Raw genomic sequence first — 19,770 nt, 5'->3', positions numbered from 1 at the left:
CACTGACGACATGGTTGGTGAATGCCTGTCCTGGACTGTTTCCCCGCACAGAATGATGTATCAACATCAAGATTCAAACTGTTTCCCCGCTCCCGGCATGATGTTAATAAAGGACATTTACTGTCTGTGTCATCCATGTTTCACGGACAGAACACAGAATGTGTGACTGCAGCCTAAGTGTCTGTATCAGTAATGTGTGTGTCAGTAATGTGTGTTTGTGTATGAGTGGTGTGTCAAGTAATTGTGCATAGTGTGTGGATGATGGGTGCATAGTGGATGGATAAGGGGCCCTCTGAAGCTCAGTCACCTAAGGGCCCGCACAAACCTGGAGCCGCCCTGCCGCCAATCATCGATGGAATATCCTGTACATAGGCCATCAGTGTTTTTTATTCAGAAAGTCCTTTTAATAGGAACTATAGAAAGTACTAGAAATGCTATATCATCAGCCCTATAACCACCCTGCTGTAGTATATTATGTTTTAAACTTTATGCAGAAGTAACTGGAAAATGTGTTAATAAAACAATTCTTATTGATATGTTTTTCATGAGAAATGTATATGGATCAGTATGTTTTACCTTGTAGAGGTCTGTATTGATGATGGAGTGGAATTTGATGTCGAATATGCAAGAGTTGGGGAGCCTCTTTATGCTCTCTGCCCACTTGACCGGTTATTTGAGAAGAAAGATTTCAATGCATCTTGGATAAGAATGGACTCACAAACAGAAATTACCTCAGACAGACAAGCAAGAGTTCATCAAGATCAAAAGTACCTAAGGTTTATCCCTGCGGATATACATGATAGTGGATTGTATCAATGTGTTTTCAGGTAAGAAACAGCTGTCCATTAGACAAAAAGAAGAGATTTACAGTCTACGATATATGCATGTGAACAATAGCCTATTACACACATAAACAATAAGACACTTAAAACAAAAAGGTAAAGAGTTGATACAATACATCAGAGACAGTCAGCCTTGCTAAGCATGCCAGTTTTCACAAGCATCCGCAATCCTGATGGCAACCTCACCTGTTTTAGCTAATGATATCACTATGGAGTGAATTGCTCTGTTCTTGTGGAGGAAAAGCCCTTATAATGAGGGTCTTTCATTACTTGGAGATGCCACTGCCTGCTGTGTTGTAGTAGGTTATATATCTAGTGTTTTCTTCTTGGTACTGATTTTATGCTTTTCTTACATATAGAAACTCTACTTACTGCATCAAGAAGATTAGGCGAGTAGTAGTGTTTGAATATAATGACGGCCTCTGCTACAATCATACAGTGAGGTTTCGGAGTCAAGAAACGATGCTGCCATCACTTACAATTGAGTGCAAAAAAATAGACTATTATGTCGATTACAGAAAATCACCAGTCAAATGGTTTAAGGTATTATTATTTTATTTAATGTCCTGTTTTATTTTATTTGATACATTTCACCTGAACTTGAAAACTACAACCCACAAATACATGTATCTTTGTTTTACCAAGCTGTAGATTTGCATAGACAACTTCCATTGACTATCTTGAGTTGTGTGGTGGGTACTAGATCAAGCAAAAGGTTACATAATCCTGTGTAACTGCACTTTTATTTTTACCAATGAACAGTTTACATACTTTGTATGCAATCATACTGTATATCGAGACATCTAATAATCTGTCACAGTCAGACTACTTAAAGGGTACTCTGACATCGGATTGAAAAATGCTATAAAGGCATAGCGTAGTACTTACCTGGCTGCTTGAAATCAACTAAAACTTTTTTTGTAAATATGTACTGCTGCCAATATTAATATTCTCCATTTCCTGGTTAATCAGCTGCTCAGTACGAAAATTCCCAGAATTTTATTTCAGCTCTCCCAGATCACAGTTCTCCCACCCTGCCAACATCCCTCCCACAGCACCACTGCCAGTTTCTCGCACACAGCTGTTACACATTGTCTTTTTCAGGGTATGTTCACACACTGCAGATTTTCTGCAACAGATCCGTATTGTAGGATGTGTCAACACTAAGGGCCGTATTACACAGTCCAATCACAACTGTAAAAGAGCACCAATCTGCTAGATTGGTGCTCATTTACTGAGCCTATTACACGTCTCGACCATCATGCAGCAAATACTGCTTGGATATCGTTAGCGATGTCCGTGCAGCCCCCAACTTTAAAAGTGCAATAATATACATTACCTGTCCAAGCTCCCTGGTGTCTTCCTTCCTTCTCCTTACAGCCACCTCTAGAGTGTCAGGCCGCTCAGCCAATCACTGGCCGTGGCGGTCCCTTCCCAGCCAGTGATTGGCTGAGCAGCCTGTCACTCAGGCTTTTTTTTTTATAGTGACTAGTGAGTGAAAATACACCTATGTGGAAATCTTTGTATAAGGTGGACAAAAAGCTTTGAAGATTTGGGCCTCCAAATTTTGGCAGATTTGTCAGTGGAGCATTGGCGATTTATAAACAAATTTACCTCCACTGTACATGGTAGATCCTGTTTTTTTTTTTTTTATAACTTTATTACATTTCATATCTACATTTCATATTAGAAAAATCATTCAAGTTTTAAAAAAAATTTGTACAGGGATAGGTAAAACAAATTCTAGATTAACATTTTACACACATCAATATTTCCGGACTGAATCTCTCCGCTGACCTCAGGATCGACCCCACTCTCATTCCCACAACTAACTCAGATAATTATAATATCTACCTACCCCCCCCTTCCAAAAAAATATAAACAAGAATCTTAAGGAATAAGCCAGGGAGATTAAAAGAAAGGGGAAAGGAATAATAAAAAAAAATACATAATAAAAAATAAATATAAAATAAAAAAATACAGAATTCCACCCATCCAGTTTATTTATATAGCTGGCTGGATGCTACCATATCAAGGGGGATTTTATTGCTTCAGTGGCCAGGGAGCATTAGAAGACATGTCCATGCTTTTAGACACCTTTCCGTGTGACATTGCTGTAGAAAAGCATGCCTAATGGGAAGAGATAAATAATGATCTTTTTTTGTATTTTGTGCACAGGAATGCCAGCCTCTTAACCTGGATGGTCAACGCTATTCTATCATTGGTAAAACTCTGATTATCAATAATGTGACCATGCAAGATAGTGGGAATTATACTTGTGAAGTGTCGCTATCATATAATGGTGTAATTTATAACATCTCCCGTACAACTGAATTCACTATTTTAGGTAAGTATTACTACCCATTATAATATTATTAGATGTTTAAATAGAATTTAATTTATACAGTAAAAACCATGCTTGACATCATAGTCGGAGGAAAGCACTAAGTACTCCTAAATAAAGAAGAATCAATGAAAGATATCTTATGACAAATTCCTGATTCTACCCTCCTGATATTTTGAATATTTATCAGAACTGATTTATTATTCATGATTATTAAAACCATGGGATCATTTTAATTAGAGTAAATACCACTCATTCTTATGTAAACATATACATGTATGTAGCATTCTCAATCACAATTATCTGTACTGCATGGCGACGACTTAAAACAAGGATATGGTGTGGCCAAAATAAGACATATAACAAGCTTTTAGAAGCTGTTGTTTTACTTTATGTAACTTATGATAGGTAAAAAGAAAAGAATAAAAACACACAAAGTATGGTATATATACAGTAACTGTAGCAACCTGGATTTTTGTAGAAGTTATGTGAATTTTGCAATGGATCTACATAGTCCCTAAGTCCCTATGTTATGCTGTGGCCTTGTGTTATATATTTGGTTTAAGAGCTCACAGTTTTTCAAAATTTTGACTTGGTTTAAGAGCAATGCTTTGGTTTAAGAGCTCCCTGTACTGGGTGGGAGCGTGAGTGGAGGAGGGGATGGTCTGCAAAGCGGGGTCTACAGCCCTGTACTGTGACCCAGGAAGTCTCCCTCACCTTTCAAATCATGGCAGATTCACTTTAAGCTGGGGCTTACATCAGGGAACAGGACTATGGAGGTAATCGCTTCATAGCTATTCAGCTCCATTTAAAATGACATCAGTCATTTTAAGTCTAAAATAACGGACGTTATTTAGCTGTCTGACTTCCTCTTAGTGCAATGACTGGTGTTTTTACATTATTCTAGTTTGGTTACTAATTGGCCTTTGGGTGCGGCTTACTTGAAAAGTCCATTGAATGTAATAGTAAAAACGGAGAAAGAACAGTGACAAAAAAGTGTGAACAACTAATAAAAAGCTGTTTGCAAAAGACGTCCGAAAATAATTGTCATAATAATTATTTTGATGTCTGTGGTAAAAACATCCGTTCAATATATTGTGTGTAATGGACGTCCATCTTTATATTGACTTCAATGCATTGCAGTCAGTTAAATCACAGCAAAAATGGATGTTATTTTAAATAGCAAAATCGGCTGCCTTATCTTTATTTTTCACTTTGTGTGAACATAGCCTAACACAGCTTACTGTATATAGGACTACAGAAATGCAGACAGGTCTGAGTGTCTATGCTAAACCCCACTCCATCTCTGAAGGCCCAGGAACATCAGAACTGACCCATGGAGTAATAAAAAGACTTGCTGTTGGTCTGTGGATGTGCATTGAGGTACACAATGGGGAGAAGAGCTAACAGATGCAGCACAATGCTGTGGCCAATGTTCTGAGTATAGTATCACCTAAACATTGTTGAAGACCAAGCACAGCCCTTATTGACTGTCATTTTATCTAATAACAATGTGACCTTTTAGAATAGGATGATGCACCTCTCCACACTGCAAAAATATTTTAGGAGCAGTTTGATCACCGTGACAAAAGTCAAAGTGTTAACATGACTTTAAAATAAACTGTATGTGTCACGACCAGTCACACCAAACACACAGACAGTGAGCCCTGAGCTCAGCCCCTCCCACTGTCCCTACCTAATTGCCGCAATCTGCCCTAAAATGGCAGCTGACAACTTGGCGGCAATCCCTGGCCTGGATACGTGATACAATAGACAAGACAAAAAACGAACAAACACAATAAGAATAGTCATCAATCCGGGTCACAACAGTCTGGCAGCAAAGGTACAAAATCAGGATCCAAAAGAGTAGTCAAATAACAGGCAATATGGTCGGGGGCAGGTGGCAAGCAAGGGAGGTCAAAAGATACAAGGCAGAAATCAGGAGAAGCAAAGAAACAGAACACACAAGCAGGCAGAGACTAAGTCAATAACCGGCAAGGCACAGGCAGAAGCTGAAATCTTAAATAGGACACCAGAAACCAAGTCCAGAAGATGATAGAAGGGACCAGCTGTCAATCACTGAGGCAAGGCAGGTTAACTGTTACATGACCAGAGGAAACTTAGAAGAACAGACACGGGTGGGGCAGGGAAAACAATTTGCAGACCAGAAGGAATAAGACACAGTTCAGACAGGGCAAAAACAAGGCAAACAAAACACAGAATAAATGGAAGATTATGGCCAAAATCGCAGTCTTTGGCGCAGAGGTCGAATCTTCGCAGCAGAGGGTGGCACTGATGCCTTTTCAGGCGCGATCATGACATTACCCCCCCTTTTATGAGGGGCCTCCGGACCCTCACCAGACCCAGGAGGAAAAGGACCTCTTACAATACAGGTCTCAACATCGCTAGAGATCTCATCGTCCGTCTCCCATTCATCAGAATCCGACTCCAAGAAATAGGTAACCGGTCTCCTGACAGATCTCCCATAACCACTCATATCGGTACCAGACACAGATCCAAATTCAGCATTACATGAAGATACCGACGTGGAAAAATCACCAGGATATATAGAGCCTATTTCCACATTACACGAATTAGACATGGTATCCTCTGCGGGACCCACAGAGCCAACTTCCACATTACATGAAATCACAGATATAGCATTGGTAGGTTCATTAACAGGATAATGCACATCAAGACCACCCACAAGTACCTGGGCGCCCAGATGACTATCCTGGTTGTCATCTGGACGTTGATGATCTGGCTTCGGGGAACGCTTGGTACAATAGCTGATGAAATGTCCACTTTCTCCGCAGTAAAAACATAGTCCGTTCAGTCTTCTTTGTTCTTTACGGGCCAGAGATCTTTTAATTTTGCCCAGTTCTGAAGGTTTCTCTATGGTGACCAGAGGACGAGACATAGTAGGCAGAGGTTTGGAGGGGACAGAACTAGGAACATTAATGACACAGGGGTGGTCTAGGCGTGGTCTTAGCGTGCGATCAATGGTAATCGCCAGGGAAATGGCCTCTTCAAGGGAGCTAGGGGTGGGGTGACTGACCCAAGCATCTCTGAACGTCACATATGTGTTCAGGTCCCCAGAACACTTGTCAGGCTCCTTGAGTGTGACCACTGGGGTGGCAGGAGTGGTAGCTGGTAGCTGCTGGACCAATAGCTGGACCTGTTTGGCCAGCTCAAAAACAAGGTTAGCAAGACCCTCAAAACGGACAGATAACTCCTGTGCTGAGTCCATTACTGGCCACAGGTAAGGAGTTAAAAAAAATATTGTATGGCCGGTTATTATGTCACGACCAGTCACACCAAACACACAGAGACAGTGAGCCCTGAGCTCAGCCCCTCCCACTGTCCCTACCTAATTGCCGCAATCTGCCCTAAAATGGCAGCGGACAACTTGGCGGCAATCCCTGGCCTGGATACATGATACAATAGACAAGACAAAACGAACAAACACAATAAGAATAGTCAGCAATCCGGGTCACAACAGTCTGGCAGCAAAGGTACAAAATCAGGATCCAAAAGAGTAGTCAAATAACAGGCAATATGGTCGGGGGCAGGCAGTAAGCAAGCGAGGTCAAAAGATACAAGGCAGAAATCAGGAGAAGCAAAGAAACAGAACACACAAGCAGGCAGAGACTAAGTCAATAACCGGCAAGGCACAGGCAGAAGCTGAAATCTTAAATAGGACACCAGAAACCAAGTTCAGAAGATGATAGAAGGGACCAGCTGTCAATCACTGAGGCAAGGCAGGTTAACTGTTACATGACCAGAGGAAACTTAGAAGAACAGACACGGGTGGGGCAGGGAAAACAATTTGCAGACCAGAAGGAATAAGACACAGTTCAGACAGGGCAAAAACAAGGCAAACAAAACACAGAATAAATGGAAGATTATGGCCAAAATCGCAGTCTTTGGCGCAGAGGTCGAATCTTCGCAGCAGAGGGTGGCACTGATGCCTTTTCAGGCGCGATCATGACAGTATGGCAGCCTGATTAAGCTGTGCATGTGCTGTAAAAACAAGTGCGATCCACAGAGACCCCACCGCACTACAGGACTGCTGCCAACATCTTGGTGCCACCAGACAATTTCAGAATTCCTGTGTAGCCCATGCTTTTACAGGTCGGATGGCAAGAGGGGAACTTATACAATATAAATGTTATGGCTCTTTCTCTGGTAAAACCACAAATGTCAATCTATAGTAGTTCTGTATTTCTGTAGTTCTGTTTAAAAAACATTAACAGTACATGGGTTTTTTTCAATTCTTTATAGATGTACCAGAAAAAACTGAACCTGTTGTGGAATTCCCCAGAAATAATGTAATAGATGTGGAATTAGGTGAGTTGTGCTGTGCTTTAAAAATATAATTTATTTACAGCACAGGAGCTCACGAATGTGGCCATGTGACAACTGAAGTAGCCATAACAGTGTCTGTAAAGGTACCTAAACCACCTTCTTCTTTTATGCGCTTCTGATTCTATATAGAGCCATTAAATTCTACATTGAAATATTCTCCATTCTTGAAATCTGTCTAGTATACTCTTACTATACTATGTAAATATGGCTTTTTGTGTGCTAAGCACTAAGAGGAACATTTATCAAGGTCTGTGCCAAACATAGACCTGTGCAAAGTCTTACTAATTTTGTGCAAAGACCTGTGTGTATGTATGTGTGTGTATATATATATATGTGTGTGTGTGTATATATGTATGTGTGTGTGTGTATATGTATGTATGTGTGTGGGTGGGAGAATAGGGCTTCAGATTAGAGCGGCATTCCCCACTTACTTTCATTCAATTATATTTTTAAAGAGCTTATTTACTATTAAAGATGAAATATTCTCCATTCTTGAAATCTGTCTAGTATACTCTTCCATACATACTTTGTAAATATGGCTTTTTGTGTGCTAAGCACTAAGAGGAACATTTATCAAGGTCTGTGCCAAACATAGACCCGTGCAAAGTCTTACTAATTTTTGTGCAAAGCCCTGTGTGTATGTGTGTGTGTGTATATATGTATGTATGTATGTATGTGTATGTGTGTGTATGTATGTGTGTGTATATGTATGTGTGTGTATATGTCTATGTGTATATGTATGTGTGTGTGTGTATGTGTGTATGTATGTATGTGTGTGGGTGGGAGGATAGGGCTTCAGATTAGAGCGGCATTCCCCACTTACTTTCATTCAATTATTTTTTTAAAGAGCTTATTTACTATTACAGATGTCAAGCTAACTCGTCTGTAGTTACTTGCTTCTTCTTTACTACCCTTCTTGTGGATCCCTCAACAGGAACATCTCCTGTTATAAGGAAATATTACCATATACAGCAGGGTCATTCCTGGCACATACAGTAAGCATATACTTAAAATGCATTGTAAAATGAGCCAAAGGGTCCTTTTACACAACCTATTTGTCTGTGCAAGGATGCAAATGAGCCCTTACAACGCAAGATAAATGACACAGCCAGGCCGCACAAACGATTGCACAGAATACATTGCTGTCAGCCATGCATCTCCTGTTCACACAAAGAGATCTGCAGCCAATAAATTTTATGGTGCCCAAAAAATCTAACTAACTGACCATTAGGCGTTTGCCGGCTTGTTGGCTGATACACTGGCTGGATATCGTTGTTGCCGATAATCAACCCATGTAAAAGGGCCTAAAGTCAGTTAAAACAACCAGTAAAAGCTGGTGTCTATCTATATAAATCAAAAGTGTGAAGACAATATCATTCCTCATCACTACTGTTAGAAGCGAGCATTGCTGAGCTGTTGCATGACTGCTATCTTGCTGAATTTTGTGACTATATCTATGCAAATTTTATGTGTGCTCGTAACTGAATGTTCTATGGTAACGTTTTTACAGGATCTTCTATTACACTTACCTGTAAGGTTACCACCATCAAAGATGAAATCACCACTTTGTTATGGACTTACAGTGGAATGATGATGTCATTCTATACTGAAGATGACAGAGTTACAATGGGATATACAGAGTAAGTGGTTACTTATTTTTTTTTTTTTTACCTTTTTTTTATTTATTTTTTTCCATACAAGATTCACATACTTAAAAACAGTTCAATATAGAATACATAATACAAAATTATATCCAGACCCTAACACCTAAGCCCAAGAGAGAGAGAGAAAAAGAACAAAGAAAAAAGAAAAGTAAAGTGGTTACTTATCATATTCTTTATTCCATTACAGTTTGTAAAACTCATAAAAGTACTGGAACCTGTTTTTTACAGGTGTCCCTCCTATGGGCTGGCTGAAATTTCACTTTGATTTTAGCCCTGCCCCTGTGAGTGGAGCTAATATTGGAGCTTAGTAGAAGCTGGGGCAGAAATGGAAGCCTCCGTGTCACCCACAATGTAGCTGTAAGCCCCTGCTGTCCTCTATTTCATGCTGCCCTTTCTGCTACAGCTTCTACTGAGCTCCACTATTAGCTCCGCCTACATGGGCAGGGCTAAAATCTATGTGGAATTCCAGCCAGCCCATGGGAGGGACACCTGCCCCACCCACCTGATGACTCTACTTGTGATCATGTGAAAAAGGAAACAGATATTGAACGTGACATCACAAGAAGTAAAGAAATCTCAAGCAGAGTGGCCATGTGACACACAATGAGCTAGAAATAAATAATAAAAGTGTATATAGAGCGTACCCCACACAGAAGTCAATGCAATGCTAGTTTATTAAAAAGTTCCAGACAACCCCTTTAGGTCAATATTCTTATGCTATAAACCCTTTATCGGTTTCTTGATATATTATTCCATTTTCCCTTAGAACTAATTCTACAGAAGATGGAACAGAGAACTTCATGACTTTAAACTTTACAAAAGTTATTGAGGAGGACTTCAACAGGAAGTTTTACTGTCAGATATATACGACAAATATCATGTTTTATGTTGAATTTAAAAAACCAGGTATGTATTGAGCTTTTATTTTAGCGGATTAATTATTTTATAATAGTATAGAAGGGATACTAAGGATTTTTTAGTAAACGTGTGTAAGGGGTACTCCAGCAATAGAAAACGTTTTGTATACTGCTGCTCTTCCGTTGAACATAATAAAGATGCTATTCTTACCTCACTACACTACCCCGGTGTCTTCAGGCCCCCTACTAAAGGTTCCCACTGCCACTTTTGAGGTGGGCTCGTCTCAGCTGTGACAATCCATTCAGCCAATCACTGGTTGCATTGTCCCATCTTAGACAGTGACTGGTTAAGCGGTCTTTCACCACTGAGACGCGTCCATCTCGAAAGTGGCTGCGGCATTGGTCAGCAGGGGACCCGAACATCGCTCAGCTTGGACAGTAGAAGGATGAAGGGTGGGGGTGTGATGACTGCTAAATATATTGATCTATACAGTAAAAGTGACTATAGTGCAGCTGACACAGTGCTCTCAGAGCACTGTGTCAGACCAAAAAGAAAACATTTCCTGCAGGATATACAGCAGTTGATAAGTATGGGAAGACTTGAGATTTTAAAACAGAAGTAAATACCAGTTGATTTGAAAGAAAAAGACTTTTGCTGGATAACAAACATTGTCTACTAGTGGCAGTGTATGAGATCTGTCGGATCTATCTATCTATCTATCTATCTATCTATCTATCTATCTATCTATCTATCGTGCTGGCCAAAAGTATTGGCACCCCTGCAATTCTGTCAGATAATACTCAATTTCTTCCACAAAATGATTGCAATCACAAATGCTTTAGTAATAATATCTTCGTTTTTTTTTTGCTTGCAATGAAAAAACACAAAAGAAGACATTGAAGACAAATTAAATGAAGAGATTAATATCAAAGCATTTGTGATTGCAATCATTTTCTGGAAGAAATTAAGTATTATCTGACAGAATTGCAGGGGTGCCAATACTTTTGTATTGGCACTGTATCTATCTATCTGGCAGATACACATATATATCTGCCCATTATATAACTAGTATATTGCACCTACCCTGCAAACCCCATCTTTTTGTCTCCTTTTTCTCTGCTGAGCTGCAGTGTGGATGCAATCTAGCCTCTGTGCTGGTTCTTATACTCTATATAGTCACTAAAAACTGTATACAACAATCCTCCCTAATTGTACAAAACCCTTTAGAAGTTATTATACCAGCATTGAACAGTATAAGATTTGTCTTCACTATGTCTGCTTGTCAGCTCTTTCTGCTCACTTTTCCCCTATGGCTCCTCCAACCTCCATAGGCTTGTATGGGCAGTGTATATACTTTATATTTGTTGTCTGAATCTGCTGCTAGAGATAAGCTCCTATTACACGGGCAAGCAAGCGCCAACCTGTCAGGTCAGCGCTCACTTGCTCCTCATTTCCCACTCGTTGCCAGTGCTACTACACTGCAACAGCGAGTGGGTAAGTGTGTGTGTGTGTGTATGTGTGTGTGTGTGGGGGGGGCTATTGCGGTAAGCTGCAGGAGGGGTCCCTGGACGATCTTTAGATCGACTGTGAAGCCCCCATAGGCCATTTGGGCCCATAGCCCATGTTGAAAGACGTTAAAAGACAACGATCAGCCGACATTGTGCATGTTGGCCGATCTATGCCTTTCATTACAGGAAGAACTTATCCGCTCTAATGGCCGATAATCATCCAGATACGGCCGATAATCGCTTTGTGCAATAGGGCCTATAGGGGTCAGTGTGATGTAGCATCACTGCATTAACCCTAATTATTCTCTGAGAGATAAGCTGCCACCAGAACTGTCTGGCTGTAGCTTACTTTTCCCCTTCACATAAAGAACACAGGAAACGTCAGCCGTTCCGAACCTTCATGTGTATGAGGAGGACATTAGAGATAGCTGTAGGAAAAGCAGCATTGAGTACAGATGAAAGCTCTTTTGCCAAATAAGATATATAACAGGCTTTCTTATATTCGCTTGTACCATTGATTTCTGCAAAGTAGTTTGAAATGACAATTACACTTTAAAGTGTCCCTGTCGTTATAACTTTCAAAATCTAAATCAACAGTAGATGTGATATAAAGCAAGTTTGCAATATACATTTATAATTTTTGTTCTCATGCTGTAAAACTAAGCTGAACTTACAGAAATCCAGGTCCAGTCTCCTGAAGGCAGATTTTCTGACTTGTGCTGGTTGAAAAAACAAACTAAACACAGGAATCCCGGCCAGTACAGAGAGTCATGGCTCAATGCGTCCTTCAGTCACATGTCTGCCTTCTCTCTGTGAGCGCTCAGATGGCCTGGGATACATAGGACTTCCTGTTTTTTGACTTTTTGAGAAAAAAAAGTCAGAAAACAGGCAGGAAGAGCCATGTTCTTTATGATAAAAAAAACTTGCTTTATATCACATCTACTTTTGGTTTAGATTTTGAAAGTTATAACGACAGGTACACTTTTAACGATTTTAACGATTGAGAGACAGCTTGCAGCACGCATGACATCATAGAGCACAATAGGGAGCTGTAGCTTAGTAGTTAAAATCAATCTTGTAGCACAACAGAAAAAAAAAAGAATGCTGGGCCGACCTGGCCTTGAAATTAAAGGCTGCATCATGGTATATGCCGGAATATCTTTTAGATAATATTTAAAAACATACCAGTGATAAGACCCAGAAACATTATGTAAATGGGGCCTAATGCATGTGTGTGTGTAATGCATGCAGTGCATTTAGGCCATGCCTCTTTCCAGAGAAACCAAGCCAATTTCCCAATAGGTTTTGCCCCTTTTGGGAAAGGTGCAAAAGTGTCTAATAAGTGTCGAAAGCACAAAATAATATAGCTCAAGTCATGTAAAACAGGCCTTTGGGGCAAATGGCATCAGAATTCTGGCATATTTGTAATAGGATATCTGCCCCAGTATGTGTGTTGAGGTACTCCACAGTCTGGCGTTTTAATTCTGTCAACATAAATACTGTACTTAATGTTTATTTTTGTAAATTGTATTTTTAGTTTTTTAACTGGAAAATGAGAAATATATACTGTCTTCTTTGTTGTGTTTTCAGACCCTAATCTCCAAGGATTCCTAATTGCCTTCTTCATGTCGGTGTTCTTGGTTGTGATCATATCTGTTATTATTATAAGGATTTTTAAAGTTGACATTGTCCTTTGGTATCGAAGTTTCTGTTTCATTAATACAAATCAAACAGGTACGTTTTAACTATCATTTTAAAGAACGGTTACCTTATGCAGACCACTTTTCTACAACTGGCCTGTTAGATCATATGAACATCTTAGATGTCAACTTAAGAGGCCCTTCCATGAAAAACAATAGAGAACCACTCTATAAGACACATTGTTTATCACTTTTTGATTATAAGGCCCCTAGTTACTAAGGTTTGGATACATTGGTCTCAATAACTTCTCCCCTATATGTTTACATCCAGATATGGGTTTACACCTCAGCTCATTTCAGTGATAGGTCATTATCAGTAGCGTAATTTGGTGGGGGCAGAGGGGGCGGCTGCTCCCGGGCCCACACAGGCTCGGGGCCCACTGAAGATTTAGCCAGTTAATGTTGTCCGCAAAAGCTATTGCTTTTGCAGACAGACTTAACAAATTGGCTGTAGGTGGCCCCTGGCCAGGTACCAGTGCTCCTGGGGGGCCCACACAGCTACCAAATGTTGTGTCTGACCATTTAGCTGGTGCTGGAGGGGATGCCTACGTGGAGGATACTACCTTTTTTTTGGGGGGGGGTTGCCTGCATAGAGAGGTCTAAATACTAGATAGATGCACAGAGGGGAGTCTAACTTCTATATGAGGGCACAGAGGGCCCTAACTACTACTACTACATGGAAACAGAGGGAAATAATTACTATATTGGGGCACAGAGGGCCTTATTACAACATGGATGCACAGAGAAGCGGAATTTCAACAAGAAGGTACAGAGGGGCCAGACTGCTATATGGGGGTGCACAGGGAGGGTCTATCCTCTATATGTAGGAAAAAGGGGGGGATAATCTATTATGTTAGGGTATAGATGGTGGCCTTTTCACTATATGAGAGCATAGAGGGACCCTGCGAACTAAAGAAGGGCTAAAATTGGGTCTAAATACTACATGGAGGCATAAATTGGCTGCTCTAATATACCCTGTACACCATGATTATCGGGGCTGATTTCTCCTACATATTTAATGTATTTACATGTATTGTTTCTATGAATTAGTAAAGTAATTATTCCATTTAGTTTTGTTGCAGTAGTCTGGCTTTTTTGCATATAGAATATTTAGTATAGTTGCCTTGAACTGCATGGGACTATATATTGTTATTACCCAGCATTTGTACTATACATTTACTTTATTGGTACTGCGGGTATACCCTTCGGGTGTTGCTAATTTGGTCATTGACCATCAGCTATGGTGTAGTCCTCGTGCTGCCCAATAGATATTAGACAGATAGATATGAGATAAAGAGATAGAAGAATGGATGATTGGCTAGATAGAAAACAAACACTGCGCCATAGCTTCCTCTATGATGTTTGTGGTATTACAACTTGGTTGCATTCTCTTTTAGTGGAACTGAGCTGCACTACCACATCCAAGCATTGGAGGAGAGTGCCGCTGTTTCTGGAAAAAGACAGCTATGTTTTTTCAAAGCTGGATAGCCCCTTTAATTTTTACATGGTTTTATATGTGAAATGTAGAAAGTCTTTTCCACTGTTCTCAGTCCCTGTTCACTATGAATAATGTAGTAGAATATTCCCTTTATTATTCGGAAAGCATTGTCATCTACTGAGGTTCCCTATGGGTAACCTAATCGGTTAGGGGCCCACTGAGACTTACTCACCCCCCCCCCTAGACTGAACCCTTAGCTACGCCCCTGGTCATTATAGAGTTTACAGTGCTTTTTTATTATATATGCTACCTCAATATATTTTGAATGCTTTCCTTCATTTTCTAGTAATCACTAGTGATGAGTGAACTTACAAAACATTCAGGTTCAGCCAAACCGAATGTTTTGCCATTTGACTCCCGGCAGCCAGAGAAGTTGAACGCAGCCTCTGGTCTGCCTGGAAAATATGCATACAGCCATAGGTGTATAAAATTATATTTAAAAATAAAGGAATAAATATTTTAGAAACTGTTATGAAAGATTTGCAGACACATTAAGGGCCACATGTATCATCCGGCGAACGGATGATTTTCGGCGGAAAGTGCCGATTTGGCGTATTTTTTTATTCCCAAATGACCGATTTGCGAATAAAATATTCGCAAATCGGCACTTTCCGCCGAGTACGCCAGGGGGGGCGGAAAGGGGGCGTGTAGTGGGCGGAACGGAGGGCGCGGACTCAGAGTCCGCGCGATTTACCATCCGTTCCGCCCAAATTTACGCCGAAAACCTACTCCAGTCCTCAGCTGGCGTAGGTTTTCGGCGGCGCGCACCGGCGCGCACGGGATTTATGTAGAGGCAGTCCGCCTCTACATAAATCTCCGGAGCGCCGGAGCTGCGGGGGCATTTATAAGTCCGGCGTAAAAAACGCCGGACTTAATAAATGCCACCCAATGTGTAAAGAATTGGTGCAAATTCCAGTATATTTCTGATTAAGACTTATTATGCTTAACTAAAGAGGAGAGAACTCAGCTATTTCATGGGTTCACACACAGCTTTCTATGACTTTTTTTCATGTGTTTTTTCCATCAGGACAGGAAATTGGGTACATTATTTATTGCAAAGATATACAATGAGTAGAATAAGTAGCTGTGAAGAAATAAAGAAGACAAGGAAGGTTATTTCTGTATCTTACTGATAAGGGTGACCCCATTGCTTTGTCCCTCCTTTCACACTGTCTACCTTATACTAAAAACGAAAAAAACGAAAAAAAAAAAAATATCAGTATATACTTCATAATATTAAATAAATGTTTTCTACCACTTGGTATACATGGATTCATTAGGAGATATAAAGTCAGGTGGACATTTGAAAGCAGTGGCATCTGCTACGCATATAGTATCCTCCACCATTTAGCTGTGTCTGAAACCCTCCTGAGAGGCATATTCTATATAGGGCTCCTATTTTACCAAGGCTTAGTCTTAACAGTTTGTTCCTATGAATGTTGCCTCAGTTGCAGATGGGAAGAAGTATGACGCTTACATAATGTGCCCCAAACAATCTGTGGGATCCAGTTCCTATGAAATGGACGTATTTGTACTGAAAGTGCTGCCAGAAGTTCTTGAGAAACAGTGTGCCTACCGATTGTTTATAACTGGACGAGATGATTTACCAGGCCTAGGCAAGTATTTCTATATATAAATCTTCGCAAATAGGGAAAACTTATATTTTTACTAGAGATTTGGGGAATGATGTATAGTCTCTTATAGTATAGCTCAAACTTTGTATATTTTAACCCCTTCATGAAAGAAGGACATTGATGCACGGATGTCCAGGTGACAATGAAGTAATGAGCTTTTAATTTTCTACCTACAGGGCTGGTTTAGGTGTTGTTTGTTTTTATTGCTTTTTGTAAAAAAAAAAATTCTGAATATAATTTTTAAAAATCAGCAATCCTGGTGTTTTTTTATTTTCCTCTTTTCGTTTAATCTGTTCACCGTGCAGGAACAATATTGTTATTGTTATATTTTACTAAACTGGACAATTCTCCATACTACGAATATGTTTATTTATTGGGAATGGAAGTAGTTTAAACTTTTATTAGGGGTTTACTTTACACTTTTTACACTTTTTTTTCCTACAGTTACATATGTAATTATTGGATTGCATATACTGATTAATACTATGCCATAGTATTGATCAGCACTATCGGTGATCTTCTCATAGAGCCTGTCTGAGGGCAGACTCCATCAAACACTGGGCAGACTTCCTTAAACACTGCGATTGCTATAGATTGGGATGTTTAAGGGGATAATGACAGGCAGCTGCATGACCACGGCTGCCTGTCATTGTCTCTAGCTCTAGCAACACTAAAGTGTGCAGGAACACTTCAATGTTTCCATATTACAAGCCCCTTCACTGCAGGAATGTGTAAATATGTTCTGACTGTTTAGTCCAAGTTTGCACATTCCATTAGATGGCTTTGTTGTATGGCAAAAATGTGCATCAAAAATGTCACTTTTTTGTGCAGCAAAGTCATACCCCTTTACTGAAGTCACACCCACCTTCCAATAAACCACATCCTTTGTCAAGCAGGGGGTGCAAAAGTGTCAGGTTTTTTTTTTTTTGGTGCAAACAGTTTTTATCTTCCCCATAAATGATTATATATCTTTAATGTAAAAATTATTTCGATATACTTTCAGCTATGGCGGACCTTGTAGATGAGGCCATTTCACAAAGCAGAAGAGTAATCATTGTCTTAGGAAATGTATTCTGTGAAAAGCAAGGTGATGACTTTGAGCAGAAAATAGCCATGTATGATGCCCTCATTCGGAATAAAATCAAAGTAATTTTGATTGAGATGGAGAAGATAACGGACTACACAAACATGCCTGAATCTATAAAGTACATCAAACAAAAGCAAGGTGTTGTGCGATGGAAAGGACAATCCACAGAAGCAGCTCTTTCACCTAACTCAAGGTTCTGGAAAAATATCCGATATCAGATGCCTGTAGCCCCTCGTCACTCTGACAAGGAACTTTACTACATATATTCAGAGTGAAAATGAACTTTTAAAGACTTGGATACTGTACATGCCTATTCTTTTATCAGACCATATGTGTATTCAAAAACACTAGTAGAGCTACTTCAATGGACAAAAACACCAGCACAGTTTTCTGCTATTCTTAATAATATTATCACCTTGAACTTTCCATTGATTTCTTTGTACACTTTGACACCAATGCCACCATTTCTGTTACTACCTCCTACTGTTACAACAGCACTTTTTATAAAATATAACATGTGGCCTGCTAAAAATCTCAGGTGTGTCCTAGACAAAAGACAGTTCTTGTTATCAGGTATTGTTGTACAATTATATTTGTATTACATTGCTTCAAACATCAAATACACCTAATTAGGTAGGATGTACATGGGAAACCTTTGTACTCAATTGTTTACTTTGTTTAGTTCTATGTTTAATATAATAGGAATCATAAACACTAACCCTACCTCATTAAAACCTTCTTTGGGACATTGCCATTGTTGTAATTAGAAGCAATGCCTGTTTAAGTAGATATATTGGTAGATACTAGAGATGAGCAAATTTACAGTAAAACTAAACTCTGTGCTGCTCTTTCCTGGGTGCCTGGAAAAGCTAAATCCAGCTTTTCCCACGTTTCGGGATGGAGCGGCACTGAGTACACATAAATAACTAAGGTAAAATGCATGTATTTTTATGTATATAAATCCTTCAGATGACAATACAGTGGTCCTTCAAGTTACAATATTAATTGGTTCTGAAACTACCATTGTATGTTTAAATTATTGTATCTTGAGACCAAAACTGTACAAAAAAAAAATGGAAAACTGGTAACTGGTTCTGAATTTCCCAAAAATTTCATCCCAAATAGACATGAGCGAATATGATTAGATCGAGTAGGTATTCAATCGAATACAATAGAGTAGTGTGTCGAATACGCGGCAAACATTTGAAAGCCCTGCAGGGAGGCCGTGAGGGACCCTGGAAGTACGCACGCAGCGCGAAAACTGCGTCTACCCTCATTGGATAGCTGAACCACATGAACACGAATATTTAAGACTTGACTTCCGCTTCTCGACCGCAGATGCGCTTTAAACCTAGTCAGGGAGAGATCTTTGAGCAGGGAGAGATAGGTTTTAATAGCGTTTTGGTTAAGGCCCTATTCCACCAACAGATCTGACGACAGATTATCTGCCAAAGATTTGAAGCCAAACCCAGGAACAGACTATAAACAGAGAACAGGTCATAAAGGAAAGACTGGATTTCTCCTCTTTTCAAATCCACTCCTGGGTTTGGCTTCAAATCTTTGGCAGATAATCTGTCGTCAGATCTGTTGGTGGAATAGGGCCTTTAGGCAGGCTTACTACTGAACCCAAAAGTCCTTTTCAGGACTAATATCCAGCAAAAAAGTTATCTCAGGAGTCTGCATCCAAAGCACTTCTCAGTGCTAAGAAATAGATGATATAACAGCATCAGCTGTATTCATTCCAGTACCCTGTGTGTACAAGTGACTTATAGTGTTCCTGGTTTTGCCCACTAAGGGCACGTTAACCTTATACCTATTGTGCCAGTAGCCCAGTAAACGTCACGTGATACCTATTGTGCCATTTGCCTAGTTAAAGGCACGTGATACCTATTGTGCCAGTTGCCCAGTTAAAGGCACGTGATACCTATTGTGCCAGTTGCCCAGTAAAAGGCACGTGATGCCTATTGTGCCAGTAGCCCAGTAAAAGGCACGTGATACATATTGTTCCAGTAGCCCAGAAAAAGACACATCATACATACTGTTCCAGTAACATTCTTACAGCATGATGCGTGATACGCGCGAATAACATGACGCTCTACAGACGCACATTGCAATCATGTATGTAATGCTGCGCAAGAAATATGAATTAAATGTGTGAACATTGCCGTAAAGCGTTTGCAAATATTTTTCCTTCCCAACTGCGGAGAGTGGCATTATACTGCGATTTTGGGGTGTGCACCCAGACATGCTCCCTCTGATGTCACAGT

General features: G+C 40.0%; 2 protein-coding genes across 8 annotated transcripts in view; one reads left to right on the top strand and one right to left on the bottom strand.

Annotated features, from left to right (window-relative positions):
• IL1R1 (interleukin 1 receptor type 1) overlaps nt 1–18,249 on the top strand; it is a 41,350-nt gene extending 23,101 nt beyond the window's left edge. For all 7 annotated transcript variants that reach the window (XM_069970957.1, XM_069970950.1, XM_069970951.1 and 4 more), the window contains 9 exons: nt 584–827; nt 1,202–1,385; nt 3,021–3,189; nt 7,471–7,536; nt 9,065–9,194; nt 9,985–10,124; nt 13,175–13,318; nt 16,231–16,398; nt 17,420–18,249. In XM_069970957.1, the coding sequence (XP_069827058.1) occupies nt 584–827; nt 1,202–1,385; nt 3,021–3,189; nt 7,471–7,536; nt 9,065–9,194; nt 9,985–10,124; nt 13,175–13,318; nt 16,231–16,398; nt 17,420–17,778 (1,604 nt within the window). In that variant the 3' untranslated portion in view covers nt 17,779–18,249. The remainder of the gene's footprint in view (nt 1–583; nt 828–1,201; nt 1,386–3,020; nt 3,190–7,470; nt 7,537–9,064; nt 9,195–9,984; nt 10,125–13,174; nt 13,319–16,230; nt 16,399–17,419) is intronic.
• The window catches only part of RPL31 (ribosomal protein L31), a 384,238-nt gene that overhangs the window by 101,843 nt on the left and 262,625 nt on the right, over nt 1–19,770 (bottom strand). The window lies entirely within an intron of this gene.

Source organism: Dendropsophus ebraccatus, chromosome 5 (assembly GCF_027789765.1).
Source record: "Dendropsophus ebraccatus isolate aDenEbr1 chromosome 5, aDenEbr1.pat, whole genome shotgun sequence".
In the NCBI taxonomy this organism is placed as follows: Eukaryota; Metazoa; Chordata; class Amphibia; order Anura; family Hylidae; genus Dendropsophus; species Dendropsophus ebraccatus.
Note: the sequence above shows the minus strand (reverse complement) of the source record. Positions and strands in the feature narration are given on the sequence as shown.